General features: G+C 39.7%; 1 protein-coding gene across 1 annotated transcript in view; it reads left to right on the forward strand.

Annotated features, from left to right (window-relative positions):
- Window positions 1–22,015, forward strand: part of LOC109451675 (uncharacterized) — an 86,894-nt gene extending 64,879 nt beyond the window's left edge. Inside the window, exon 9 of the mRNA XM_074324823.1 lies at window positions 21,782–22,015. Coding sequence (XP_074180924.1) covers window positions 21,782–22,015 — 234 coding nt within the window. The remainder of the gene's footprint in view (window positions 1–21,781) is intronic.
- Window positions 22,016–25,118: the final 3,103 nt, after the last annotated feature.

Below are 25,118 nucleotides of genomic sequence, written 5' to 3' on the forward strand. Positions count from 1 at the left end.
TTCTAATTGCATTTGTCCCTTACAGAGGATGCAGCCTTTGGCATGCACAGTATTCCGGACTGCCAGGGGTGACTGTGGTGTTATGTGTAAGCCTGGCATCCTAGGAGCAGCCCCTCAGTCAGAGCAGCTCATTGTGTAGTCAGCATTTGGTCAGAGGTTGTGCAGTGAGGCTCTGCCCTGGGTTATTGGGTGTCTGTCAGGTGTGGGAATGCTTTCAAGTTTGTCCAATGTCCTGCTCTGATCCCTGCTGAGTGGGGACAGCCTAGTGTTTGTGCACAGCCTTCCCGACCCCCCAGAATTGACTCTGATCCCAGGTCGCCTCTTCTTGGCTGCCTCTCTCCCTGATTCTCTCTATTAAATTTCTGGTTGCTCTGCTATTTTGCTATATCAAGGAGTTACCAGCCACCTCTTAATTGCTCCCCACTAAGACTTGTATTGTTTTTTTTTTTTTTAATTAAATTTATTGGAGTGACAATGGTTAGTAAAATTACATAGGTTTCAAGTGTACAATTTGTAATACATCGTCTCTACATCACATTGTGTGTTCACCACCCAAAGTCAGTTTTCTTTCCATCACCATATATTAGACCCCCTTTACCCTCTTCTATTAGCCCCCTTACCCTCTGGTAACCACTAAACTATTGTCAGTGTCTGTGAGTTTTTTGTTTTCTTTTTTGTTTGTCTTATTCCTTTGTTGCTTTCAGATGGATCTTGAGATTATTATTATGGTCGGTTAATGCAAAAGTAATTGCAGTGTAAAAGGTTAGTAATTGCAAAAATTGCAATTACTTTTGCACCAACCTAATGTGTATTGTTTTTCAACAGTGTCCTTAGGCATGGCGTTCTTCACTCTCAATTCCAAATTTAGTCATTGTCCTCAGGCTGAGATGCAAAGCTCCTCATCTGTGTGGCCTGCTGTTCCTCCTAGGCAGAACGCCTGTACACTCCACCATATTTGGGTGTGATGACCCACTTTCCCTGGAATGACACCGCTGCTCTATGAGTATGCACTGGGTTGGGAGGGGGGAAGTATTGGCATCTCCTGGTCTTCTCAGCTTGCCCCTCCAGGAGTGGAGCCTCTACCCTCAGAGTGAGTTGGGGTGGAGTAATAGGGGCCACAGTATATTTGGCCTTCTGTGCCTGGAAGAGAGCTTCTGTCCTATGAGTGGGGAATTGGCTGGGCGATAAGAGACCCAATCCTCTTAGCCATGCCTGCTTAGATAGATGAGAAATACCAGGAGTCTGCTCCTCCTGGGATGAAATGTCTTCCCAGACTGGGAGCTAGGGAGAGGGGGAGCTCCCATTTTTTGGCTATATGTAAATAGAGTTCCTGTAATGCAGAGCTCAAAGGATAGTGGAATAGATTGTGGTTCAAATACTATTTTTACTGATATTTAGTAGATTTTCTTGAATGAGTGTTTCTCCATTTGCTGTATACCCTTAAGACAATTTCCAGAGACTAAATAAATAAGTTTTCACCAGTTAGTTAAATTGTTTTGCGGGAGAGTCAGTTGAGCTCCTAACTCCATCATTCCAGAAGTCCCACTTCTTAGTTTCATTATGAAATATGTTTTCACTGGTATAGAATTCTGGAATTTTGGGTTGTTTTTTTGTTTATTTCTTTAAGTACTTTAGCGTCATTTCATGATTTCTGACATGATTTTTGTCATCCATGTCTTTGTTCTCTGCATGTGCGTTTTTTTTTATTTCTGCCTGTCTTCACAATTTTTTCCTTCATATTTGGTTTTCAGCAATTTGACTATAATATAGTCAGATGTTATTTCTTTTTCTATATTTTCCACTTGGGTTCACTGAGCTTCTTGGATTTGTTTGTTGTCTAATATTAATTTTTGAAAAATTCTCAGCCACATCTTCAAATATTTCTGTTGACCCTTTCTCACTTCCTTCTCTTCCTGGTACTCCAATTACATCTATTTGATATTGTCCTCAGAGCTCTTGAATATTCTGGGTTTTTATTTTTGTTGTTTGTTTCTTCCCCCACTCTGTTTTCACTTTGTGTTTCAGTTTGGATAATTTCTGTTGATTTATCTTCAAATTCATTGATTCTTTCCTCTGCTATGTCCAGTTGCCTAATAAGCCCATTGAAAGCATTCTTCAACTCTGATGCTGTGCTTTTTTCTTTCTAGAATTTCTATTTGACTGTTCTTTGCTAAAATTCTTCATCTGTTTATTCAAGCTGTCTACTTTTTCTACTAGAGACTTTAGCACATTAATCACAATTACTGTAAAGTCTCTATCTGGTAGTTTTAACATTTGAGACATCTCTGGTTCTTCTGTGGGCTACTTTCACTGTTGCCAATTACTTGGTTTTATTTGCTTTTTGTGTCTCATAATTTTTTTAATTGAATGCCAGAAATGTGTAAAAGAACAGCAGACACTAAGGTAAGAGGTAGTTACACCTGGAAATGGACATGTTCCTTCTTCTGTCAGGTTAGTCAATAGTTTAACTAGGTTTAGTGTTGCTGACTTACCTTCACTACAACATATGAGGTCTGACAAATAAATTTGCAAACTTGCCACCATGCACTTACGTAGGCAGCACTATACAAACAGCTCGGTAAAGTTTTATAACCTCTGTACATCAGTGTCTCACAGCTGTGTTTGTATCAATGTGTGGTGGTGTCCTGCTGAGTGGCATGCATTACTGTTGCATGTTTTTGTGAGCTGTCGCGAGAATGTCTGAACTTGAATTAGAGCAACGAATAAATATTAAATTTCTTGTTAAACTTGGCAAGAGTGGAAGTGAAATCAGGGACATGCTAGTCCAAGTTTATGGGGATAATACCATGAAGAAAATGGCAATGTACAAATGGATTAAACGTTTTTCTGAGGGGAGAGAACACATCACTGATGAAGAGAGGTCTGGGTGGCCAGTTACAAGCCAAATTGATGAAAACATTGCAAAATTTCATCGAATTGTGCATCAAAATCATCAGCTGACTGTGAGAAGCATAGCAGACCATGTAGACGTTGGTATAGAAACAGTTAGGAAAATCTTAACTGAAAATCTTGGCATGAGAAAAGTGTACAAAAATGGTCCAGAAGGAGCTCACTAATGAACAAAAGTGAAGGAGAGTCGAAGTTTGCCAAGACCTTTTGGAGAGGCAAGACTACGTTTTGGGCCGTGTTATCACGTGATGAAGCATGGGTGTACCAATACGACCCTGAAACAGAGTGTCAAAGTGCACAATGGAAATCAGCCAATTCTCCACAACCAAAAAAGTTCCATCAGTCCAAATTGAGTCAAAACGATGTTGCTAACCTTTTTTTATATCAGAGGGATTATTCATTATGAATTTGTACCAACTGGACAAACAGTTAACCAAGTTTACTATTTGAAAGTTCTGAAAAGGCTGCGTGAAGAGATTAGATGACCTGAACTTTTCGCCAACAATTCATGGCTCTTGCATCACGACAATGCACCAACTCACACGGCACTGTCTGTGAGGGAGTTTTGAGCCAGTAAACAAATAATTGTATTGTAACATCCTCCCTACTCACCTGATCTGGCCCCCAGTGACTTCTTTCTTTATCCGAAGATAAAGGAAATATTGAAAGGAAGACATTTTAATGACATTCAGGACATCAAGGTTAATACAACAGCTCTGATGACCATTCCAGAAAGAGTTCCAAAATTGCTTTGAAGGGTGGACTAGGCGCTGGCGTCGGTGCATAGCTTCCCAAGGGGAGTACTTCGAAGATGACCATAGTGATATTCAGCAATGAGGGACGTAGCACTTTTTCTAGGATGACTTTGCAAACTTGTCAGACCTCATATATGTCTCTGAGGACTGATAAATGATTTAATACCAGGAGGGAAGCATGTGTAATAATAGTAAAAATGGTAATACATAGATACAGGATGAAATAAAATGATATTTGAGCTTCACTTCAAAATAATTTTCAGGGGAATAAATAGGGGTGTAGATGAAACAAGATTGTTGAAGCTGAATGATAGGTGCATAAAGTTTTATTATCTCTTTTTTGTATATGTTTGAAATTTTCTGTAATACAAAGTTAAAAATAAAAGTACAAAAACACACATACCAACTTAACCACTCTTCAGTACCTAGTAAATGTCACATTTCCTCAGTTAGGTCATTTAATTGGTTTGAAAAAAAATAGTTGAATGAGATCGTGAATCTTAAGATTCTGATGGTCACAGAAGTTGGCATCCTTTAATTTGACAGCCACTTTTCCACATTTTTTAGTATTGAACCTTGCCACAAATTGTGTTCAGGTATTTACCAATTGACTATTACTGAATGGTAAATGTTTCTATCATGCTTATTCTATTACATAGGCGTTCATAAAACTACATTTATGAATGTGATTCTTAAGTCTACTAATCAACTTAAGCCTTAATTAATGGGAACCCAAACATTTTCAATGCAATGAAGCCAGTATAGTTTAAATTTGTACTATGAATGGCTGTATTCTGAGAGCTGAACAGCAAAATTTTTTTGAGTTATTATTTTACTATATTACTTTGATAAGAAGAAACAAATGTAAACAATAGAGGAGTTGTAAAGTTGAATAATTTCTAAGTTAGAGAACTCTGAGCTTTCTTAGTGGACCGCTGGAATGCATTCTTAAAATGACCTTTCAGATTAACCGGCATTTGTTACACCCCTCCTACCTCTTCCAAAATCTTGATCCATTTAATTATCTTCTCCCCCATATTGTATCTTCAGTCTCTCTTCCTATTCTTACCATTTCTGCTTTTGTGGACTAGTCTGATCTGATATTCCTTATCTTAAAATACCATAAAACACTTTCCAGGCAAAAACCTCTTGCAGGTGCCCAAGAAGGGGACAAGAGTATGTGCTCTGGGTGGTAAGACAATGTGGACAGAGAAAGCAGTGACTGATGAATGTCCCAAGGGCAGAGGCCATGAACTGTGGCACTAATTTGCCTTCAAGCTGCTGCTTACGTGGCCATCTCTGGGCAGCATGTTCCAGGGTAAATGAGAGCAGTGTTTAATCTGATAGATGAGTCTCCCAAGCAACTCTGAATGGGCCAGCGCGTAAAGAATAAAATAAGAAGTTACTCAGAGAAATATTGGCAAAGGGTTCATTTTGTCCTCTTAAAGCCCAGAATCTGCTCTGGTCTGTTCCTTCGTGATCCATTCTGGCTGCCTCTCCTGATGGAAGGAGCTGCATATCTGACTTCATTCTTTCATCAGAAGTACATGGTTGTAGAAGGCAAAAGTTCAAGTTTTAAAAGTAGTGAATTCTAAGTGGAGGTTTTTTGCTGCTGGCAACATCTTGGAAAAAGGGAATTCAAATTTTTCTCATGTGTGTCCTTAAATATTTGAACTCTGTGGAAGGACTTAATGAAAACAAACTCAATTGGGATTTTTTTAATTGTGTGCTCAGTGATTAGTAAGAAATGATGAGTTGAATCACTGGAATGGTTCCTTATTTTAGCTCTCACTGTTGCTTTCCACAAGATATTAACTTCTCTCTCTCCCATTCTGTTTATTATAGCTATGGCTCAACCAAAAATAAGTGATTCTAATATTCAAAGTCAATAATATGTATTTCGTGAAATTAGATATGACTGCAGTTTGGGATGGAAACTCGGTCCAGAGTGCCATATGTTTTCATTTTTATTGTTTTTTTCTATCTTGCAGAACTAAATGGATTTGCTCCGTGTAATCACTAGCTCTTATAAGTGAAAGGTACCTTCTACATCAGTGCAGGGACTGATTCAGTACTGTGTCATCAGGACCTAGCCCCTGGAACATGGTATGTGCTTAGCAAATAGTTGCTGAATAGCTTTATCTGGTTTAGTCTTTCCACCCCATGCAGGAATATTTTCAATCATTTTCCTGAAAGATGGTCCTCCAGAGCTTCTGTTTGAACCTTTCCAGTTTCAGAGAATCTCTTCCTTCCCCCTTTCTTTCCTCCTCCCCTCCTCTCCTTTCATCAGTAGATATATGTTGAGTTTTTACTATGTGAAGGCTCTGGGATATTTCGAGTAAAAATACATTCCCTGTCCTAATGGAATGCACAGATCAGTAGAGAAGACAAACATGACTTACAGGGTCAAAAAAGAAAAGTGAAGGCAGGACACAAGTGCACAGAGGGCAAAATGGCCTCTTTCAGGAGGTCAAGAAGGATTCCATGAAAATGGGAAAACAGATCAGAAGAATGAGCAGGGGTTGGTTTGGGATAGAAATGAAGAAAGACCACCCAGGCAGAAGGACCTGCACATTCAAGACCGGGAGGTGGGAAGGAGCCTGTTGTACACCAGGGGCTGAAAAAAGGTCGGTGTAGCTGCAGCCAGCTGAGTAAGGGGGAATTGGGAGCAAGCTGGGGCTGGGTACCAATGAAAGGGCCAGCCCACAAAGGGCTGTGTGAACTCACTCAGGAACTTGGAATTTACCCTAAGAATGCTGGAAAACCATCCAGTAGTTTCTACAAGGGTTGGCATCAAATTTGCATCCCACTCAGTGCTAGGGGTGTGTGTGTGTGTGTGTGTGTGTGTGTGTGTGTGTGTGTGTGTGTGTGTGTGTGTGTGTGTGTAAATTCTTCCTTCTATTGATGTAAAACTGCCTCCATAGGACTTTCTCACTGGTCTTGGTTCTGTCTTTCTTTGGGAGTTCCACAGAAATAAGTCTCCTCCTTCTCAGTGAGGACTTTCCAAACTTCAGTTCTGTTTCAGCTTCTTACTATCCTCACCATACGCCCTGTACTTTATGTATTATCTATCTTCCTTAAGAAATGTGGCTCATAGAGTTGAGTACACTCCTCCAGAAAGTTTTGCAGAATAAATATGTTGTTTTGTGTGATCTGGACACTACTAGAGCACACACATCACCAAATGTTTCATACTAAGTTTGTAGTCTACTAAACAATCCAACCCCCAACTTTTTCCGATTCCATGCTAATAAATCAGAAGGTCTCTCTCATTCTGTTTTTGCTCCATTGGATTTTTTTTTAACACAAATAAAAACACAGGGCGTATCATCCCTGACATTGCCACCAACTTCCTACATAATCCTAGAAAGGTCACGTATTCTGTCGGGACGTCTGTGATTTACAGAGGGGGAAACTTCTTTCCCCATTCCTGATGTTTCCTTCTGTGTGCTGGGAAACCCATTCCTGAACCAGTCTTGGGCTCTCTTCATTCCTCTCACTCAATCTTCTCAGAGGAGGAGTGATTTAATCTGATGGGTGAGTTTGAAAGGAGAAAATGGACATCCATGATTCAATGCCTTTCTCTCTCTTTGGGAGCAAGCCAGCACACAGAAAGCATGTGCTCTGACCTGTTCTCCCCGCTGTCAAGTTTGCAAGGGGTCTGAGCCCCCAGGGAGGCCTCTAGTAGTCCAGTGGGGTCCTGTATTGGAAGGTGTACTTGCCTGCATATTTAAGCTGGTTTCATCATTATTAACTTTATTAGTAATAACGTGATAGATAGTTCTGTACCCAACTGCGTCGTGTCATTGTCTTATTTCTGAATTGGTTCAGAACACAGTGCTATTTCTTGGACTTTCCAAAATAATGAGAGGATAACCAGTGTTCATTTTCTAAAATTCCTTGTCCCTAGCAATATGACTTTACTTTTATCCCATTAAATGTCTTTAGGTCTGTTTCTGCACAATCTTCATTACAGCCAAAATTGGCACTTATTGGTACCCAGGGGTCTGGAATAGTTAACTCATGTCCTTAACCAATTAGCTAACTACGAGGAAGTGATGTTTGTCCTGGATTCCATTCTAGAAAAAGAAGGCAGTGTGCTGGGATGCTGCCATATTATTATTCTCAATGTTATTCTCTTATTATGCTATTCTTAATGCCATATTAAAATTATATGGAAGCTCCCATTAGTAAAATGCCATTTCTTAGAGAGGCTCAAAATCAGATCTGCTCTGTATTCAATTCTACTCTATTATAGCTAATGTCACAGCAAGGTTATATGCTACACATTTGACATAGTCTCTGAAAAGTATGTCCATGGTGCCTGTCACGTAACAAATGCACAAGCAAATCATACACATTGACGATGGTGATGTGTCAAAGTGTTAGCAATAGTACTTTATGTTTGCCAAGTGTTTTATGTGATTCAAGGAACTTTTTAACAATTTAGGGATAATTGTATCTGACCTACCTAAAAGAGTTGGAAATACCAAACTAAATAACTGTTCAAATGCTTGTTTTGATTAAGATAGTATAATTACAGTTAATTTTTCAACTGTTTCAAAGATAAAATTTAACTGGTATTACTCATAGATACACTAAATATTTATTTTACTCAAATGCAATATTGAAGTGCTGTGATACAAGCATCTATTATTATTGTATTAATAATTGCTATCAGTAGTGATAGTAAAGATCCAGGTAGTGGGGGAGAAAGAGTTTAAGATTTCGTAGACTGTCTTGTTGGCCATTCTTCACCCTGTCGCTGCTTTCGCTGCTCCTCATTTTTTTCCTCTCCCAACACTATAGTTTTCCTAATATCTCTACAATTATTCTCACTGGCTCTTTGGCAACTGCTGAAGATGTTTAGGTGAGGTGCAGAGGATGGGGCATGGTGATGTGGCTCCTTGCGTGGAGGGGAAACCAGCTGTGTCACATTTCTGTGGACTTTGGTGCTTTTTAAAGACTCAAAACTGCTATCTTCAGGAGACTTTTTTTTTTTTTTTTGCAATCCAGTTTATAATTTTAATGTACTTAGTAAGTTTTCCTCCTCCTTTCTTTCCTTCTTTCCTTCCTTCCTTCATAAATGGGGCCAAGTTAAATTGTACCCACCAATTACTTTCATCTCAAATTCTGAACAAGTTTAAGATAAGGAATAGTCACAACACATAGGCAAGTAGAATATAATTCGTCATCTGCAGTTTCTTAGGTGCTGTGCTTAAGAAATAAGGAATAAGTAAGAAACTGAATTTGAATACAGGGATGGACCAATACTGCACACACTCTTGCAGGCCATTCTCTTTCTCTTCTATAACGTTGCCATAGTGTCTCTGAATCGTAAGGCCAGCAGGTTCTGTTGAAATCTCTCTCACATCCACCTCCTCTTCCCCACGCCCACCGCCTGAGTCAGTCCTGAATGTGCACCTATCTTCATAACCCCTATCTTCTGGTTCGCTCTTTCCCCAGCCAGCCTCCCGCATTACATTAGAGTGCTCTTCCTAAAACATAGACCCTCCCATGGCATCTACCCACTTGAAACTCTTGATGGCTTATCATCACCCTGTGAATAAAGCCTGGACATCTTAGCACAGTAAACAAAACCCCTGTACAATCTCACTGCGCCCATCTCTCTAGACTTGCCCCCCTTCATTCTCCCTCACATATTTCTCACTGTCCTTTACCTGGACAATTTAAATAAAGCAGAACAGGCAGAAGTAGCCATCTAGAAATACCATACTAAGCTCTTAATGAATTAAACGGCTTATGGCACACACATAAAACATCTTTCCCTAATCTCTGTGTCTTCCAGTTAATTAAAAACATTTGTCTTGTGGCTGCCAATTTTGAAGTTGCTGTTACATGTTGCTCTTCATTTACATTTTGGTCATTTTGGCAAAGAACAAGACTGAAGAAGAAATTTTGAGTCTTGAATAAAAATCATCAAATAAAACAATTAGAAATTCAAGAAATTACATTATACGCATAAACTTGAATATAAAGACTCCATAATAGAAAATAACATTTTATAATATTTTACACCAATAAAAATGATAAAACAATTATTTATATCACGCCCATTCACCATGGCCCTTCTTAGTGTGGCATAGCATTCGTGTATATAGTCCACCGGGAAGCATCCACTATGCAGTAAGACTTGGGTTGGCATTGCCATGCAAAGAACATGAATGACCTGTCTTTGCCCTTGGGGAGCCTTCACCAGGCCCTGACGTGGACAATGTTCACAATATTGGAACTGCTATGCACCCAAAAATATTGCTTCTAGTAGAAAGACCCTTGTCATGACACAGCTCTTTATCCTTTTAGTCATCTTATGTCTTTTTGAAACGAACATCAGAATGATCTAGTATGGGGTACTGATCCCTTCTACAGGAGTATCAGGTCCAGATTCCAGCTCGGATGCCAAATAGTGGCTGTTTTCTAGTTTGTGGTACTAAAAGTCCAAGAAATCTTTTTTAGTCTATTTGCAGGAAGTTTCTTAGGGAGAGGCGTGTATATCATACTCTTCTAACAAACCTTCACTGAGCACCTACTTTGCACAGGGCAGAGTGTTAGGGGCTCTAGAGAAGAGTGGGTCCAGTTCTTGCTCTGCAGAGTTGATAATATGGTGGGGCTGCCAGATATAATTGCTATAAGAAGCCACTAACACATGCTGTGGGGGAAAAAGCCATTGGAGAAAAGCAAAGTCTTCAGAGTAGGGGTAAGATTTGATGCTGGCCTTGAAGTCTGGACTCCTCATATGGAACTGGCCTTCTTTGTGCGTTTTGAGAGAATTTTCTTTTTTTACATGTTTTTCCACATTAACTACTAATGTGAGTGATATTGTCCAGTTTGAAGGTGCAGGGGCCCTCTGCTGGGGTTGTTTGGCAGGTTTTCCAGGCGAGCTCTCATAGATTGGCTTTAGCTTGGTGAAATCACCTGACTCCCTAATCTGGTTCTCAGCTTTGTGACCCAGGCATTCCACTTTCTTAGCCTACCAAAAAGGTCATCTGACCCTAGTGATCTGACTTAAACAAGACTTTACAAAATTAGCCATTTCTGATGGGGATGTTCATTTACAGTAACATGTTCACATCTGCCTTCCAGGAAGCTCTTCCGGTTTCCAGATATTTTAAAGCCCATGTGGACATAAATCATTGGTTGCTCCATAAGCACAAAGTTGGAGCAAAGGGAGGTTGATAGAGGGCCAGGTATGTCAGGGAGCTAACGGAGTCATAACAGGGAGTTACAACTCAGAGCAGGGTACTGTCCTTTAGGAATCATGTGGATTTTCCTCAGGGTCAGTATTTTCTCCCCTGGGCAATATTAGATGGATAGACACCGCCAACTTTAGTTGTTCTGATCCCCATTTCCACGCATTCATGTAGACCACGCTCTCATATTGCAACTTTCTATATTAAGAGATATTAATATACAAATAAATTCTCTCTTCCTGTTTTAGGGCAAGAATCCTTTTTATTTTTAATTTGTCCATCTTTTACGTATGTGTTGATTTTTTTTTTTCAATCGAGTCTGTTTCTTGTCCACTTTCTCTACTTACACTGTGCTGCCTGCGTAAATATGGCTTCTTCTGAGGGGATTCAATCAGCTCCATGCAAGGAGTTATTTTTAAAACTTGTATTTGCCTTACTAAAATAGCTATAAAAACACTGCTGGGGGAAATTAAAGACATAGCACAGCACTGTTATTCCTGATATGCCATTATCATAGATTCCAGCCATTTATATTTTGCACCTATATTGGTTTGTTCTCTATAAAACCCCCTTATGAGAACCCAGAAGAGATCTTTAGACCACAGCACAATTGGGTCAGATGGCTGTTCAAGATCTTAATACCTTTTCTTCCTTTGGGGTGTTCTCTCCCAGATCATATCTGCTGACTCCCTTATTAACTTGATCTTTAAATGTCCTTATGTTTATTTGCCTTATATCCATGACTAAAGGCCACGCTCTTCATTTGCTGTTTGTGCTCATTTGTTTTGACCAAAACTTTTTTTTTTTTAATTTCTTGGTTCATACTGGATATTCACCGATTATTCCTTCAAGTTATAACCTCATCTACAATGCAAACATAATACCAGTACCAACTTATTTTAGATGTTATCCACTGGTTCCATTTCATATTACTTTCAGGCTTCTAACCACCTATATTCTTTAGTTCCAAAGACAGGGAATTTGTGTTGCATTCTAGGAGTTAAGAAGTTCTACTGTCAAGTGAGCCTGACTGGAAACCTCCCGAAATTCTACCTCACGTAACCCTGGGGAATTTCAGAGTGGCATCGTAGCAGGTGCTGTCAGTGCCTCCCCCAGATACCAGTTCAGCGCACTCAAGCCCACTTCCAGCTGCCAGTATCTGCACCTATTTGCCTGAAGGCTTTCCCAGAGCCACGTTCTCTGCCCAAATACAAGGGCAGGCTAGAAGGAAGGAATGGGGAATTAATATCCCTTAGTACCCTCAACCAAGAACTGAAGAGACCTGGTGTACAAGTACCCAACAACCTTTCCTCTAGGGTGGATAGTTCTGAGCTGTGTACACTGTTTCTCCAAATGCCTGGCATTGCTAAGCTCCAGTTGCCCACAGTGTTAGTTTGCTTCATAACACACACCCTTTCCTGCTTCCTTCCTTTCCCGGGCCGACCTCCTCATCCCCTACCAGTGTTCCCTGCACCTCACAAATAAACTTCTTGCACTTGAATCCCTGTCTCAGGGTTTGCTTCTGAGCCCCAACTAAGGCATAATATAATGGAGAAGAAGAAATTTCCTAGCTGTAGGACCAATCATATTAATTTCCAGAAGTTACAGCTGATGAACTATAATGGACATAGTGCCTGGTGCATAATAATAATTGTTTTATGAATGCTTTACAAATAATTGTCACTTGTGTTCTCCCTTTTAAGGAGTGAAAATCCAGTAGGAGAGGTTGGCATATAAACCATGAGACTTTAATATGCTATAGTTCATGCTGTAAGGGAGATGTGAGAAACTTCCTGTGGAAGAGCCAACAGTTCATTAGGATGGGATTGGGAGTGAAGAAGGGGTTTCAGGGCAAGTTTTATTGAAGGGAAATTAGAAAAGGGCATTTCAAAAAGAAAAGGAGACAGAGACAGGGAGGGGGAGAGAGAGAGAGAGAGAGAGAGAGAGATTTGAATAAGCTGTGAATACTGCCATGGTGAGGGGAACAGTGGGCTGGTGCATGGGATGTTTGGGGAATAGTGACGGGGATGAGATGGTGAGAGGCCGCAAATGCCATGCTCAGGAGAGTTGGCCTCGTCCTGCAGGTGATAGTGAGTCAAAATAGGTTATTAAGCAAAGGGGTAACATGGTCAGCTCTCTGTATTAGAAAATCTTGTTTCCAGATATACCCTATTTCCCTGAAAATAAGACCTAGCCAGACAATCAGCTCTAATGCATCTTTTGGAGCAAAAATTAATATAAGACCTGGTATTATATTATATTATACCCGGTTTTATATAAGACCTGGTATTATATTATATATTATATTATATTATAGACCCGGTCTTATATTATAGTAAAATAAGACTGGATCTTATATTAATTTTTGCTCCAAAAGACACATTAGAGCTGATTGTCCGGCCAGGTCTTACTTTCAGGGAAACACAGTATATGGAATAACTATATGATACTTAAGATGATTTCTGGAGTTCAGTTTACATAGATGAGGCAGTAGAAATTAAGTGGTTAAGCATGTTGGATGCTTTTATTTCAATCCCAGCCCTGCCACTTACTATTGTGTGATTAAAAATAACTAACATTTATTGAATCTACTAAGTGCCTGGCACGATTCTAGGTGCTTTGCGTGTACTAAATTATTAAGTTCTTTGTCCTTCAGATTTGTCACCTATACAATGAATATAACATTATTTTATGTTAAAATATTTTATGACAATATTTTATATAGCTGCCTTGCAGAGTAGTTACGTAATTACATTAATTTGTGTAAACTTCTTAGAACATAGCAGGCAGCAGGTGCTGAATAAATGCTGTTGTTGTTATAATATTCCTCACTGGTCTCAGAAGAGCTCATATAAAGGGAAACCTATGGCTTTGCTAAGTTCCCATACATCTGAGTTCCGACGTTATAGCACAGCATCCCTGACAGACACCTGCCCCTGTTGATGGACAGGCAGAAAGCTGATATCGTGCAATATCACATATCCTTACTTTCCTGTGCAGCTCTAAGAATTTTGTCCACTCACAAAAGCTCTGTTCAACCTACCATAGACCTGAGCCTGTGCAGAGCTGTCCTTTAGTGGAGGTGCTGAAGGAGTTAGGATAAGTTGTTCAACAGCCAAGGCACGTGAGCAGTGCTCTCGGTGTTAGAATCTAGGAGAAAAAAAGAAGCATAAAACTGGCAGTGAGTTTCAGGCTCAGAATTTGGAGCAGTATGTGTCTGGTGTGTCTGACTCCAAGGAGTTTTTTCCCCTGTCTCTGGGGCTATCTGTGGGGCCTCCAGTGAGCAACCAGGAAGTGGGCCAGCAGAGAGAGGAGTCACATGCTTTTGATTGTCTGTTAAAAGGGTTGCTGAGTTTCTTTCTGGAAGAATCTCACCCCGGAAGCTTCAAGATCTTGTTGTGATTGTCCCATTTGAATCTTGAGGGACAATGGAGGCTGTGGAGTAGAATGTTATTAAGCTTCTTATCCAGACATCTTATGAAATTGCAGATTCAGAATTTTGAATGCAGGCTCTAGGCACCCATGACAATTTCTGACTATAACTCGACTTTCAAATTTCTGGAAAGAAATGAGGTATGAAGAGAAAGAGGGGTACTGATATTGTGATATAATTTTTATATTTATAGTTTGAACTAATTATAACTTTTCCAGAAAAGCAATGCATGACCATACTGCTTCCTTCTATGTATCCTTCCTGATTTTTTCCATTTTACTAACTCTTCCACCACGAGGCAAGCAGAAGAGGTGGAACTCAACTTTTTCAATAAAACAGAATGAGCTTGAGTCGTAAGATATTTCATGTTCACTAGGAACTGCTAGGTCATTTTCTGGTTTTTTTAAAACAGTAGGAGAAACATGCCATCCATCGTGCCCATGTATAACTATTGATAATCTCAGTATATATCTTTGTGTCTTTCATCTGTGTGTATGTGTACGGTGGACATCATATTATACAGGCTGGCCTGAAACTTGTTCACTTTTTTGAATAATACATCATATTTAAAGACACCCTGGACATTCCCCTAACTTTTAAATTTAAGAAGAAAAGGCGTGAGATATCATTTTGCAATTTGTGTTCTTTTGTGCCGCGTTGACAATAAATTGTATTTTTAATATACATGCTGTAGTCCTGCTTTTTAAATCCAAACTTAAGCATCTTTTAGAAGTATGTGTAACTTGTTTATCGTTTGTTTTCCTTATAACTAAGTGCAATAAAAGAGAATTCACTTGTGTCTACAACCCATTTGGTTAACATTTTTATTATTTTAGGTAAAATGTGAAACACTAAGCACGTTAAGTACCAACGAAGGAAATAATATTAGCAACTATTATCATCAGTGAGGTAAAAAACATACTTTAGAATCTTTCGTGCTAAATATATCAGTGATACCAAATTACAAGAATAAAAAAGATCCAAATTCTCGCCACACGGCATCACAAACCATCTGACTTTCCCTTTTGCCCATCTGGAGAGCATTTTTAAGTCCTACAAACAACTATATAGGAGTAGCCTCACAGACCTTTAGAATGCAATACTTGTTACAAAATCTATTTCACTAGAGGTGAGTCTATGAGTTTAAAAACATATATTTATTACGCATCCTATGGCCTTCCTACTCAAAGTGTGGGCGTTCCCCGGGCTTGTTAGAAATGCAGAATCGTGGGTTGTACTCTTGATCTTCTGAGTTTGACTGCATTTTAACAAGATCCCTGCCTTATTCATATACACATTAAAGTTTGAAAGGCATGGCACTGGGGAGATAAAATATATACTGAAGGAAGATTTTTCAAGGCTTCTCCTATCTAATTATTTATAGGACTTAGAAATGCTCCACAGATGGAAAAAAGAGAGATTCAAGTGTTCTCATTTCTCTACCATATTGAATGTTCATACAGTGAGGTCTACTGTCTTGTGTGGAGGTATCGGACAGATTTTCTTGTTTGATTCCTGTCCTTACCATTTGTATAACCTCTGTATAACTTCAGTTTCCCCACTTGTATAAAAGGAATAACAATAGTATTTGAAAACAGTTGTGAAGATTAAATGAGTTAATATTTGTAAAGCTCTTCGAACAGTGCTTAGCACATAATAAGTGCTCCAAAATAATTCCTTTGCATCATTATCAAGGTCTGAGTTTTGTAAACCATTATCGTAAAACCTCAAGTCTTCCTCTAAAGCTGTTGGTGGCAGAATGGTCCAGAGATGAGGCTAGTCAGCTCAGAGAGCCTGGGATGGACAGATTTGTCTGCAACCTCTATAGAGCAGGTCTAGGCGTGGCATAGGGCTGTCATTTAGTAGCTTAGTGCCCTAATGTAATGAGCATGGAATATGAATTACTGACCTCTTTTCCTAAATTCCATTCATTAAAAGTGACTAAAGATTTTTAGCCAGTTCCCTGAAATCTTATTATCTTTACTTTGTAAGAAAACAAGCCTCTTGAGTATAGTGAAAATCCACTGTTAATATATCTCCTTGTTACATAAATTGATGTTATTGATGGAATAAATCCTGGCATCTTTCCATTCCCCTCTTTATCTCCTACAAATAACTGTAAGTAGAATTCAGATGATAGACTGAGTAAAATGGAAATGGCGGGACCATGATTTCATCCTTCACCATCTACAAGAGAGAAACAAGCCAGGCCAAACAAAGAACACTTAATCAACTAGAGATTTGGTCTCTAACTGCAATGTGGAGTCCTGATGTACAAGAAGGAATCCTGTTGCCCAGGTTACTGCTTCTGAAATTTTAATATGCAAACAAATCACTTAACTATCTTGTTAAAATGCAGATTCTATGTCAACGTATCTGGGTAAAGCCCAAGATTCTGCATTTCTAAGAAGCTGCGAGGTGAAGTCAATGTTGCTGGTCCATAGACCACACTTTGAGTGAGGTCTAGGCTGTCACCAGTCTGAGTTGGTCAAAAAGATTCTTTTGTACCTGCCTACCTGAGCCCTCACCTGAATCTTGGCCCTCCTCATTCGTGGTTCCCAGCCCTGGTTACACATTACAATCACCTAGGCGTTCTGATCCCCACCTCCAGACATTCTGATTTAACTGGTTTGGGATTCATGGGTGGAAGAGAGCCAAAAAAGAAAGATAAAAAATGGTTTGACATCCACGTTAACTACTCATCCCAGATGATTCTGGGAGAGCTTGGAATTTTCAACCCCTTGCATTAACAATGAAATTCCTCGTCAGCACTGTGATTCGATAAAATAACTTTGCCTTTGACCCTGATCTAGATTTATAGTAGAGAGTCAACAACCGGGGAAATACTTGAGTTTTCCACAGAGTTAAATAATAACTACATGTAGTCAACGTGGATGTCAAACCATTTTTATAGAGCAGTTCATGAGTACTTTTCAAAATGTAATGCTGAAACATGTTCATGGGAGAAAACTAGGTTCAGAAATGCAGAATGCCCATTTACTCTGTCTCTGGCAAAGGGACAACCCATTACGTATTCAGTTGGGGAAAAACTATAAATATATGATCCTTTTCTTTGAAGACCTTATGCTCTAGTTAGGGAGATAAGACCAATACATACAAGGGGTGATCAAACAGTGTGGTGAATGTTTAAATAAAAAGCATTTATTACAGTAAAAGACACATTGCCATTAACCCCCCTCAAATATTCCCCCTCACTTTGAACACACTTATCCCATCATTCTTGCCACTTTCTGAAGTAGCTCTGGAAGTCCTCTTTTGTGAGTGTCTTTAGTTGTGCTGTCATGGCTGCCTTGATGTCCTGAATCATTTTGACTTTGGGGAAGAGCCAGAAGTCACAGGTGCCAGACCTGGTGAATAAGGTGTATTAGGACACACTGTAATGTTTTCATTTGACAGAAATTGCCATGTACCTGAAGTGATGTGTGACATGGAGTGTTGTCATGATGGAGGATGATTTATGGCAGACTTTGAACCACACCTTTTCTCAACCATAGCTCACACCCAACTGACTGTACCAAACAAGTTGAAACTTGTCTCACACTGTTACTGAGGTTTGATGTGCTGCATCTGGTATTGAAGATCCCTGCCTTTTTATTGGATGGCGTTTGGCAACAGCTTTCACCATATTTTGTGATCACAATGGAAAAGCTCCGTGTCACACATCACTGTTGGTATAGTAATTTCTGTCAAATAAAAACATTACAGTCTGTCCTCATCTACCTTATTCACTGAATCTGGCACCAAGTGACTTCTGGCTTTTCCCCAAAGTCAAAATGACCATGAAAGGTAAATGTTTTGAATTGATTCAGAACATCAAGGCAGCCACAACAGCGCAACTAAAGACATGAAAGAAGACTTACAGAACTGCTTCAGAAAGTAGCAAGAACGATGGGATAAGTGTGTTCAAAATGAAGGGGAGTATTTTGAGGGGGGATTAATGGCAATGTGTCTTTTACTGTAATCAATTTTTAAATTTAAACATTCACCCTATTTTTTGATCACCACTTGTATGTGCGGTAAAGGGTTAACTCAGCAGGCCTGGATTACTTAGACACTATATATTCCAAAGAAAGCTATCTTTATAGGACTGGCCCTTGGCTAGCTCCTGGGAGGTAACTTCAGAGTCCTTGGAATATCCTGCCTGATAAGAGTGTTTTTCTGTATGCCTGAGGCTGTGGACCATATTGTATGGTATAAGTTTGATTGCTGGGGTGGTGGATGCCTCTGTGACTGACCTGCAACAATAATCCTGGACACCAGGGCTCCAGTTAACTTCCCTAGCTGACAGACTTTCACGTGTGTTGTCACATATCATTGCATGGAGAATTAAGGGCATCCCCATGCAACGCCCTTAGGAGGGAACACCTAAAAGCTTGTGCCTTATTTCTCCTGGACTTTGTCCAATACACCTTTCCCATTTGCTGATTTTAATCTGTATTCTTTCACTGTAATAAACTGTAACCATGAGAATAACAGTTTTTCTGAGTTCTGTTAGTCCTTGCAAATCATCAGGCCTGAGTGTGGTCTTCAAACCCCTGACAAAACATGTAACAGGCAAGATTAATCCTGAGTCTCCTCAGGAGGAAGTCTATTCAGGAGGTGATCCAGGAAACAATAGAAAGAAGGAAATAAAGGACATGTTATCAAGCTGATCATTATTGTGAGTGCCTATGGCTTGATGCCCTGGGACATTCTGAGGAGATATAAAATATCTCTCAGAATTGTCTTCCTGAACAGAGTTGGGAGCATTTATCTACCATCAACCACATTATCAATGATTTTATTCCGAAGAGTATTGGCTTTCTTAAACTTGGAGCAGTTAGATTGTAAACTCCTGGGTAAGTCTCAAACTGAGGCATCAGAAAGGTCCAGAACAAAAAGCAGAAAGTAGCTGGCTGAGCCTAGGTAAGGTGTTGTCAGAGCTGTTCAAAGCTGGCTGCCATTGTAATGGCTGGAGAAAAAGATGGGCTGAGAACATGTGAGGCTGAGCATACAGTGCATTCCTCGTACTGCAAGGTCCACTTGTGTCCTACATTAAGTCCAGTCCAGAGCCCTCAAGATGGTGGCTGGCCATAATCTCTACAAAAGACTCAATTAAGGAAGGTTAATGGAAAGTTACAGTTACTCTTGCTGCAAATGGTCGTAAGGCTATAGTTGATATTTACCTACCTCCTCTATCATCCATCCTAGATTCCCTTCACCCTAGGCCCGCCACCAAGGTCAGAAATGTGCAAGCTATAGGAACTAAGCATCCAGAACATGTAAAAAGAAATACATGAAATGTGTTAGATTATTATTAAAATTCAAACTGATACATTGTTTGGGTCTGTTGAACCCCAGGCACAGTGGTTGGTGGTTGTACAAATAATATTTTATTTTGTGAACTGCTGTTATTGAAGGGAGTATGCTGTATCTCCTATGTGTTTTGAGGCAGAAAAAAGAAGGTTGAAAACTGCAGATCTAGAAAACAATATTTGAAGACTTGATTTAAATTTAAACTTTTCTAGTGAGTAAATGAAAATCTCGATTAAACATGTACAACTGATGATCCACAATCTATGAGACAAAGAAACACTTTTTATGTTTATGTGAGAATGATATCTGTTTTCTTACTGTCTGCTGGACTCCTGTTTCATAGCACTGGACACTAAGGCCTTTATGCTATTGTAGTGGTCTAATTATATTAAGACAACCAAAAAAAAATTAATACCATCCCTTTTAAAATAAAATCACCAGAGAGACTTAGATTAAAGAAAAATTCAGAAAAAAGGACACACACACACACACATACACAAACCCAAAAAAACTCCAGCATTTTCTATTTCTGATTTGCATTAATTTCCTATTTAAGAAGTTAAAATTTAGTTTTATGTCAGGTCTACATTTGACAAAAAGACATCATGAAGTCAAGAGTTCAGTCATGTTTTTTCTTTTCTATAAACAGATAATCAGGGCAAACCTATTCAAGGATGTTAGGAAGTATGCACATTATGATGACAAATGCAACAAAAATGCATATGAAATTATTTTGTAAAAAAAAAAAAAAGGTGAGATAAAACTATAGAACTAAACTTTTACTATCATTGTTACTGTTATTGCTATTATTATTCAGGCCTATAATTTCTTGTCCAAAACCCTTGGCGCTAGATGTGCATCACAGTTCAGAATTTTTGGAACAAAATTTTGCTGGTTTGTTTTGTTGCCTCAAATGCAGCATCTCTTGGTCACTTATTGGTGACATCCTTTGTTCTTTATATGCAGCTAAATCTTATGATACATCCATGACAAGCATCCAAATATGACAATAAAATATGAGGCTTAGCACGGACTTTGGTATCATGAAAGAAAGGGCTTTTGAAGGCCTCTACTTGGCAAAAGAAAAAAAAAAAAGAAAAGAAAAAGAAAAAGTGTGGAAAGTGTTGAAAAGAGTAGTCATTTATATCTAGTACCTCAATAATTTGAACTTGAAATTTCCTCAAAATTTTGAGGGAAATAAGTACATAATTTTTAGATAATGACTGCCAAAGGAAAGGAACTTTAAGTACTTAAATTTTCAGAAAGTTCATTCATAAAACAAACTTTTATAATACAGCTTTACATTTTTACTTTTAAGTTACTTGTACTCCTATACAAAAAAAAATAAGGCATTTGGAAATAGACATTCCACTGGTGGCATTTTTAATATAATGTATGATGGGCATATAATTTTTAGGTACTTCTATGATGTTTAAGAATCCTTCATTTAAGGAGATACATGATTTGGAGACTGTTTAGAGCCATTTCCATTTACTGTAATCACAACCCAGCTGAGCTTAAGTATATAGTCATGAATCTAGAGTTGTACAGGGTAAAGTTAAGTAATTCAGGATACCTGCAGTATGCCATTTTTTGTTGTATAAGATTTAAAACTGAGTCAAATGAATTTCAAAATTTCACAATAACACAAAAAAGGTAACACTTCAGTTCTATATCAGGCTTAGGGAATTAAAAGGACTCTCATGAAATCATATCCTCACAGAAGAGAAAGTCACAAAATTAAATCATCAATCAAATCTTGAAAGAAAAGAGAGATTATTCACTTGATATCTTTATGTTTTAAATGAGTACTATGTGTGCTTGGAAATGAAAGTCTGGCTATCAAAGCTACTGATGGACAATGGGAGTCTTCTTGTCTCTGTCTCAAGAAAATGTCAGTTCTTAGGGATGATGTATAGAATGAAGCGTTTTCTCTGAACTGTCCTTTGATGTAAGAATGATCAGTTATCTTGTGTGACTGGGTCTAGACAGTGTCCTTTTTGGGGTGTCCTTACTGTCATTTAAAAAATAGTAACCATGACACAGTGCCCTTGGTGGTTCCCTGGATCTGTCTCTTGATTCAACAGTGTTTGGATAGAGCAGACCCAGGGATGCCCCATCTTCTAGTCTCCACCACCCTCCAATCTCTTTTCCAGTCACAACTTACAGAATCATCTCAGCCATCCTCAACCTCCAAGACCAATCAACACCATTCTTTTAGCTTAACTCCTATTGCTAAGCAACCGTCAGCTCCCAAGTTTATCACAATTATTCCACCAAGGTGGAGGCCACCATCAACTGCCTGCTCAACCTGCATCTATGGGCCTCCTACACCTACCTCTCCCTGGGCTTTTATTTTGACAGTGACAGTGTGGCTCAGGAGGACATGAGCGACTTCTTCTGCAAGTTGGCTGAGGAGAAGTCCAAGGGCACTGAGCATCTCTTGTAGTTGCAAAACCAGCATAGCAGCTGAACCCTCTTCCAGTACTTGCAGAAACCTTCCCAAGATGAGTGGGGTAAAACTCAGGATGCCATGGAAACTCCATGGTGATGAAAAGAACCTGAACCAGGATTTTTTGGATCTGCGTGCTCTGGGTTCTGCCCGCATAGACTCCCATCTCTGCGACTTCCTAGAGAACCACTTCCTAGATGAGGCGAAACACCAGAAGATGGGTGACCACCTGACTTATCTCCCCAGTCTGTCCTTCCCCCAGGCTGGGCTGGGCAAGTATCTTCAAAAGGCTCACCCTCAAGCATGACTAGGGGCCTTTGGAGCCCAGAGACCTTTGAAGGGCCCCTCTGTATCCTTTGGTGTTGGGCATCTACCTGAGCCTCTCCCTGCAACCACTAGGCAGCCTTCTAACCATCCTGGATCCCTCTCCCGTGCCGTTGGACCAAACTGAAACAATTAAATTTTTGCATAAAAAAAGGTAACCATTATAGATGAGAATGCTAATGTTTGGCAGTTTTGATATCATTGGTAAATGTAAAAACTAATTTCTAACAAGTATGAACAAAAACAATCCATTAGAAGTCTATAACAAAAGATAATGTTTCTTTCTCCATTTTTCATCTATCATCTGGGCAAGTTAGTTTTTCTCAAGATATTGATATTTTTCCAGTCAAGATGGAGGAGTAGGTAAATGCCATGCTTGCTTCTCTCATGAACATGTCAAAATTAAACTAAATTGCAGAACAACCATCATTGAGAATTGCCCAAAGTCTAGCTGAACTGAGGTTCTACATCTAAGGACATATAGAATAAGCCACCTGGAGAATGGAAGGGGGCAGAGACGTGGAATGGGCTGGTCCCATACCCACATGTGGTCATTAAAAATTGGGAGCGATATCTCAGCTGGAGGAGCTATCCCCAGAGGAGTGAGGGGTCCCAACCCCTACATCAGGCTCCCCAACCCAGGGTTTTAGTGACAGGGAAAGAATTCCCCATAACTTTTGTCTGTGAAAACCAGCAGAGATTGTGGCTGAGGGAGATGGAGGGCTGCTGGAGTCCCAGATGCTCCTCTTAAAGAGCCTGCACACAGACTTACTCGCCGATAGACTCACTCACTCTGAGATTCAGCACTGGGGCAGCAGCTCAAAAGGTGTCAGAGACATATGGTGTGGAACTGAGTTGTCTAGCCTCAGTGCAAGGGCTGTAAGGGCAGCTTTCTTCCAGACAGGAGTGCTGGTAGAATCCATGGTTTCTTTGTTGGGCCCTATCCTTCTCCCTGGGTGCAGACCCCAGTGGCTGCCATATCAGAGTCTCCATCAACCTGGCTAACACTGTTCATTTGCTCCACTCTGGTGATTCCCTGATACCCTGCCCCACCCAACTTTCAGGCACAGCCAAGCCATTTCCAGTAGCTTTTCCATACAAGCAGCCTGTCTTGGTTCATGCTGTGGACGTTCCTAAAATCTCTCAAAGGTTAACAAAACCCAAACAAGCAGCATCTGGAGTCAGCGTGTCCTGTACCTCTGGCTGAGCAGATCCAAGCCCAGCACAAGCAACAGCTGGCCTTAGTTCATGGCTTGGACTCTCAAGGCACCTCCAAGCCCAATGTAGGTGGTAGACATCTGGGAATTGCTTTGTGGCTCATGCCAGATGGCCGTGGACAAGGCACAGGCTGTTGCTGAACTTGGTCTGTGGTGGGGCCCATCCCAGGAGGCCCCAAGACTGGCATACTGGCTGGCCAGCTTTGGACCAAGCTGAGCATCACCTGGCCACCTCCAAGAATGATACACCCAAAGGGCAGACTGGGCAGGCACCAGAGCCCTGCTAAAGCGAATCCTGCTCCGTAGGGTCAGCCCCTGCACAGCAGCTCCTCCACTGTAGTCAGAGTCAGTCTTCACAACCAATCAGCTCAAGGATGAATCCCTCCAACTGAGGTGCAAACATAAACCAAGGCTCAACTACATCAGAAGGGCACATACTACCCACACAAGGGAGTACGTGGCTCAGATGTCAAAGTAGACTGTGACCCTGGGCCCCATAGGATGCCTAGTACACAAGGCCACTCTACTAAGGCTGGGAGACATAGCAACCCTACCTAATACATGTCAGATGGTTGCTGGACTTATCATGGTGATCACCTCTTTAGGTATAGAAATGAAGTATATAAATGTTGAATGACTATAGTGTACACCTGAAATTAATATAAGATTGTATGTTAGCTATATTTTCAGAAAAAAATTTTAAGAAAGATACTGAAAATAATGTTAATGATTTAACAAAATTTGATTACAATGACTTTAAGTAGTTTTCAAAGTGCTCAGAGAGAGAAAGAGTTGAGTTATTTATGAATTCTTCTATTTTATGTCCAATAGGTTCTCCTTTTTTTTTTTTTATGGTACAACTGGTACCATCAGGATTTCACAACAACTAGTGAGTGTCAGAATCACCCATGGTAGAAAAGCTGTAAATGTAACATTTCCTTATTATTAAGACTTGTTTCTCTCTGAAGTAATCAAATCATGGGACAATAAGGCTGTTATATTACTGAATGTAACAGTGAGATTCTCTTCTACAGGAAAGGTAGTTTTTAAGGAGAAATTGTGTGCAAGGCATTGATACTTTGTTACCTTTTAGTACTCTGAGGCCGTTGTTTGCTAAGTAATACCTAAGGAACAGATTCTAGATGTTCCAGAATGAAATATTATGTCTGGTTCAAAAGTTTAAATACTTGGTTCATTTAAAAAATGTATCCATATATTTTTTCAACTTTTAATTTTTAAAAATATATTTTATTATGAATATTTCAAACACACTGGATTAGACTTACTCCATACATGGACTTTTTGAGAACACTTTCCATGTAACACTTGAGGCATTTATTTTTCTGTGATCTCATTAACTCCCATGTAAATGCCAGGTTTTGTTGAGGAAGAAGAAACTGTTAAATGACAGGAATCTAGGGGTTTGGGTATTCATTTTACAAGCAGCAGTTTTTTTCTGATCTGGAAAAGGTCAGCATTTCTAAGAGCGTGCTCTTTTGG

This window comes from Rhinolophus sinicus, linkage group LG02 (assembly GCF_036562045.2).
Source record: "Rhinolophus sinicus isolate RSC01 linkage group LG02, ASM3656204v1, whole genome shotgun sequence".
Lineage (NCBI taxonomy): Eukaryota > Metazoa > Chordata > Mammalia > Chiroptera > Rhinolophidae > Rhinolophus > Rhinolophus sinicus.